Source organism: Plectropomus leopardus, chromosome 7 (assembly GCF_026936395.1).
Source record: "Plectropomus leopardus strain MGB_pleo_1.0 chromosome 7, ASM2693639v1, whole genome shotgun sequence".
Classification (NCBI taxonomy): domain Eukaryota; kingdom Metazoa; phylum Chordata; class Actinopteri; order Perciformes; family Serranidae; genus Plectropomus; species Plectropomus leopardus.
In genome coordinates, this window is record NC_142182.1 from 3,959,189 (window position 1) to 3,965,000 (window position 5,812).

The window sequence follows — 5,812 nt, forward strand, 5'->3', positions numbered from 1 at the left end:
TCACCTTCTTCACATTTTTACAGTGAAGTATTAGTACTTACTTACTTAACCCTTTAAAAGCTGGGGTGACATCACTTTTCTTCTGCTGCTTTCAAACGCCTTTCAAAATTATATAAATAAAACTCAATAATAATAATAATAAAAATATATCATCCAAGACAATATATTGACAATAGTCAATATACAAAAATACAACTCATATGATGAAAAAAAACAGGAAATACACAACATGACATCATTAAAGTTCACATAAGAAACTGACAAAAATCAAGTGACTGCACCCATAAACGAACTGGAGCGTCAGCGGCTCCACAGTCTGGATGAAAACCAGACTGAGCTCATAATTTTAGGAGTGTCACAATCTGCTGTGAAATCAATTTTTATTCTCACACTCTCAGAGACACAGAAGAGACACAGTTCGCTCTGTTATGGTTGTTGCTGTGTTTTACTGTTATTTCTCCTCCATCTCATCAGCAGGACCGGCTCTATACGGCTGAACGGTGCATGAGCAGTATGCCGATCTGTGGCCATACTGTTATATGTGTGAATTCCTGGATGTTCAGTCGAGGACGTCACTGAGGACAGTTTGTGCAGTGTTTCCAGTGAGGTTTTTTGAAGTAACACAAGGGGAGATAAACTCCTCCTGCCCGTCATATAAGGTGCACGCTGCCAACAAAGCACAATGTACATTTCCATCTGTTCGGTTAACTAAATTCAGAAATATAATGCTCTTTTCAACACTTTGTTTCTCTACATATTTTGTAGTAAACATAATTGCCACAAGATGGCAGTAGATGTATTTGAAGTATGCCAGCAGGGATACTTAACTTGCTTCGCTCTTTGGCAAAATGTCAAGAGGCCAGGGGCCAGTCGGTCCGGCCCCACACGTTTCTAGGATTTTTCGACATTTCTTGGATTTTAGGACATTTGGGGCTTAGCACAGACCTCTGGGGGGGGGTCTTCCACTGCCAGTTTTTTGATACACAAGCTAAATATTTATGCTGTTTTATGCACTCTGGTACTTTATTTTTAGGACATCTCTAGGATTTTAAGACATTTGCAGGATTTTTGGACATTTCAAAGATTTTAGGAAATCTCTAGGATTTTAGGATATTTCCAGTATTTTAGGACATTTCTAGGATTTTAAGATATTTCTCAGATTTTAGGACATTTCTAAGATTTTAGTATGTTTCTTGTATTTTAGTATGTTTCTAGGATTTTAGGACATTTCTAGGATTTTAGAATGTTTGTAGAATTTTGGGACATTTGTAGGACTAGGATATTTCTGAGATTTTAGAAGATTTCTCGGGATTATGGGACATTTTTCAAATTTCAGTAGTTTCTAGGATTTTAGGACATTTCCAGGATTTTAGGAGGTTTCTTGAATTTTATGATGTTTCTAGGATTTTAGGATGTTTTGAGGATTTTAGGAGGTTTCTAGGATTTTAGGACATTAGAGGCTTAGCTCGGACCTCTGTCGGGGGTGCGGGGGATCCTCCACTGGCACAATTTTTGATAAACAACCTAAATTTTGATGCTGTTTTATGCACTCTGGCACCTTATGTATACTAAAAGCACAAAAACAATTCCCAGCGTGAATCACTTTTTTATTGTGACTTAGAAAATGGTTGGGGGCCCACCCAGCACCCTATCAGGGCCCTCATCTGGCCCACGGGCCGTATGTTGAGTATCACTGTTCTAAGGTAAGGAAAAAACAACTGTTCAGGTGATTATACATGAAAGAAAACATACTTACCGCAATATATCCCCCTAAATCCCACACACTGTACCTCTAAATTAGAGTAAAAAGACATAAAAAAAGAAATTGAGCCCACCGTGTCCATACTGACTCAGTGAATAAATCTTTTCCTGATTCTCAGTAAAAACTAAAAATGAGTCTTTTATTTGCTTGATGATAGTACACACTGGAAGTAAGGCATAAATAAAACAGTGCAAGTCCTGTCCTGAAGCAACATCCTATTCTTTAAAAAGTGTTGCTCAGCAGACGGGCCGTTTTTCGGGGGACTGCTCAGTCAGGGTGTGAGTATAACTCCTGGACAGCGTCATGAATATCATCCTCGCGTTCCCTCCATCTCCTGGATCACTCTCCGCAAACAGATCCACGTCTGTGTGAGAGGAAAAATAAAGGAATAAAAAATGCAGTATTGCTTACTTTTATTTCATATATAACAGGTCTGCTATTATAAGTTGTAGAATGTATGTTACAAATTTACAAAAATGATATTTCACTTCAGTCTAACAAACTTTTTGTGGGATTTTTGGTGTAACTGTGTGGTTTGCGCTCACCCATGAGGCTGGCACTGGAGGTCGTCGGCACAGGGGCAGTGGTCCCGGGGACCCTCCTGGTCCCAGGCCAGCATGTCCATCAGCAGGTTGGGGTGGCTCAGACAGGACTCCCCCTTCTCTGGTCTGGGACTACACACCGGAAACAACAACTCTGGAGGGAGCAGAAGAGTCCAAAACTGTCTCCACTTTGCCTGTTCAGCCACAGTGGCCTCGTCATAAAAAACTGATCATATAAAAACCGCATCAGTTTCACAGGCTCGTCTCAAACAGTAGTTTTGAGACGGATATCTGCATTAAGTTACGTTTTGGTCTTCTTGGATCATATTTGAAGAGTTTAGACTGATTCCTTAAATTGTTGAGAAAGCAGCAAATGAGGAATTTATTCATATGAAACACCACAAATTATCATTTTAGTTAAAATCAGAGCTACTGTATGTATGCTATTTAGTCTGAGTGTCACAAATGGAAACAATAACAATCAATATGAGAGCGTGCACATTCTCACTGCTTCCATGTCAGTCCTTCAGAGAAACGGCCTAATGTCTCGAAATTTCCTAAAATCTAAGAATTTTTTGGTTATTTTAAAATGATTGGGGTGATTTTCATTTTTTTCTTAAGATATTTTTGATGATTTAAAAACATATGTGGGATTTTTTTTCTGTAAAACTTTTTGGCGAATTTTTTTTTCTTTAAACATTTTTGTTGATTTTTATTTAAAATTCGTTGGTGATTTTTGAAGAGGCAAATTTGGTTCTTTAATGAATATTATTATTATTATTATCTTTTATATGTTTTGGTGATTTTTTTTCCAGACCCACAGGCTGACCAAAAAAACCCCACCAAAATCACACCTCACATCACAGTGAGGAACTGTAAAAATGTAATTTGGCCTGGGACGTCCCGGCCAAATGATGCCGCTGGGTCTCACCTTGTAGAAAGGCGCAGCAGAGGTGCGGCCTGCAGTCGCTCTGACCCTGACAGATGGTCCCCTCTGTTCCTCTGGTGGCGTTGACTGTACACTGGCCCCACACACACATCTGGTCTGAGCAGCACTCCTCATCCTTAGTGCAGGGCTGGAGACACATTCAGAGGAGCAAACTAGTCAAAAAGGCGTCATCTGCAGCTGCATACATTGTGAATCCTATGTGTACCATCATTATTTCTCTCACGGGTCCTCTTTGGTAATTTTTGGTATTTAATTTATTATTGCTGCTTTACTGTGCAGGATACACACCTCAGTTTGCATCGTTTTTATTTTATTTTTTGCATCGTGTTAACAGTGCTTGTATACAGATGCAGCAGTGGATCAGATTATGTGCAAAATCAGCTGCTGTTTTTTTTGTAGAATAAAGCAAATTCCTGTATGTCACTAAACAGAAGGAGGGTGATGTTCATACAGGTGAACAGAGATGAAATCTTATACCGTTATGCTGTTTGTGATTAAATAAAAATGATTTACAAGGAATGTGACACAAAATGTTGAAGCAGCCAACCACCAGGGGGCGACTGAGATGTTTTGGCTTCATTTTTGGGGAGCTGTCATTTCATCCATCCTTATTATATTTGCACTTTTCTTTCATGGATCCTTTTTGGTTATTTTATTTCTTATCACTTCTCTCCTAATATGTAAACAAAGTCATAAAGTGTATGATAATTTCTTTCGCTTTATGTTTTTCATTGTCTGTAAATATTACTTTTTTCTGACTGTTTGATCGTTTCTCTTTTTTAAATCTTTTTTACAGGGATATGAAACAGTTTGCATCTGCAGATGATGTTGCTTTTCCAAGAACTTCACTTCAAGAAAAGAATAAAATTCACATAGATTTGAAAATACAACATGAAGAAAAGTAAAATATCAACATGAATCAACAAAGACATAATATCTGTTAAAAAGTTCAAGTTCATGTTCCATAATTTGAGTCCACAATATTTCAAAGAGAACTGTCCTCTTAATGTCCAATTTTTCTAATTGGATAACAACTAATCTGAGAATTGTAAATAAAAAATTCATTTAAGTTTTCTGGTAAGTCAGTTTTTATACACAGCACTTTGAAAGTAAAAATACATGCAGCGCATAGTTTGGAGCAAGATGCTATTCTAATAAAAACGTTTTTGGGCAAAAAGATTTTATGAAGATATGTGGGGTGAGTGCTAAACTGTAATATAATGTTTTTAAAAAGCAAGATGGATACAATAACACACTTTTTTTCTAACCTTCTTGCAAACAAAACGGACATTATCTTTCCAAGTGAGTTTCTCATTGATTAAGATCCACAAAACCTTTTCTTTACCATCAACATATAATTTTATCAATTCCAAGTCATATTTCATATTTCCAGCAAATATCACACAAATTTATTTTTTATGTATTTATATTCAATGTCAATATATTTGTTTAAAACCATTCTGAGGATTCACGAAGGTCACTGTTTACTTCTTTTAAAACTACTCCCAAATATGAGATCATCAAATGAGTATCATCTGTAAAAAATATTAGCATTTTAGTGTTTGACAGTGCTGCAAGATTGTTTATTTAGATGAGAAACACTAGAGGTCCTAAAACGGACCCTTGTGGTACCCCGCACTGTATGACAGCTCACTCAGACTCCGTTGATGTGAACACGCTGCCGTCTATTCTAAACATAATTACTAAGCCACTTCAGGATATGACTGTAAAAAACCGCATCAATGCAAATATGCAAGTAATATTTCATGGCTGACAGCATCAAACGCTTCAGAGAGATTCAGGAAAATACCACATTAAAGCTCTTTCTTTTTCTAAAGCAATATGGATCCTATTTATCATTTGTAAATTATAAATCATAAAGTCTACGGTTACCCAAAACATTGCAGTGCAAAAAAACAACAACACAGAAACAGGAGTGACTGAATGCCCACCATGTCTGTAGGAATGCAGGGGAGGCACTTTGAGTTTTCGATCTCATAGAGGCAGTATTTCATCTCCCCGCAGTCCTCGTCCACCATGCATTCCTGAAGCGAGAGATCACAAGAGATTGTCAGCAACAGAGCGCAGAATTAAAGTGCAAAATGATAAAGTGGGTCAGACTAGACTGCAGAGTGGGAGGAATTAAGTTCAGTGTCACTGCATAAACTTCATCTGTCTAGCTGTTGTATAAATACAAAAATCACCATTGAAAGCTTTTGATTCAATTTATTATAGTGTAAAAGTTCGAGCAAATTGGTTTGATTTCTTTAAAAAAAAAAAACATGGGGATACTGCAACAAACAACTTAACAAGACACAGCCAAAATAATTAGTTGGGTTTTTTTTTTTAAGTAACAAAATTACCTAAAAATAAGCTATATAAGTTAAAAAAAATGCTTTAATTACCTAAAAATGTGCATATAATAAAAAAAACACAGCTATATGTTTTTTTCTGTAACATAGTTGTCAATGTAAAATTAATATAATCTATCAATGGATATTTTCATTTTTTTGGATCATTTTCTAATAATTCTTCCCCCCTTTTTCAAGGATTTTAGGA

The 5,812-nt window shown here is 36.6% G+C and overlaps 1 protein-coding gene across 2 annotated transcripts in view; it reads right to left on the minus strand.

Moving 5' to 3' along the window:
* Positions 1-1,586: 1,586 nt before the first annotated feature.
* Positions 1,587-5,812, minus strand: part of dkk3b (dickkopf WNT signaling pathway inhibitor 3b) — a 12,666-nt gene continuing 8,440 nt past the window's right edge. For both annotated transcript variants that reach the window (XM_088079689.1, XM_042495420.2), the window contains 4 exons: positions 5,206-5,298; positions 3,236-3,380; positions 2,308-2,458; positions 1,587-2,126 (listed from right to left, as the gene is read on the minus strand). In XM_088079689.1, coding sequence (XP_087935815.1) covers positions 2,102-2,126; positions 2,308-2,458; positions 3,236-3,380; positions 5,206-5,298 — 414 coding nt within the window. In that variant the 3' untranslated portion in view covers positions 1,587-2,101. The remainder of the gene's footprint in view (positions 2,127-2,307; positions 2,459-3,235; positions 3,381-5,205; positions 5,299-5,812) is intronic.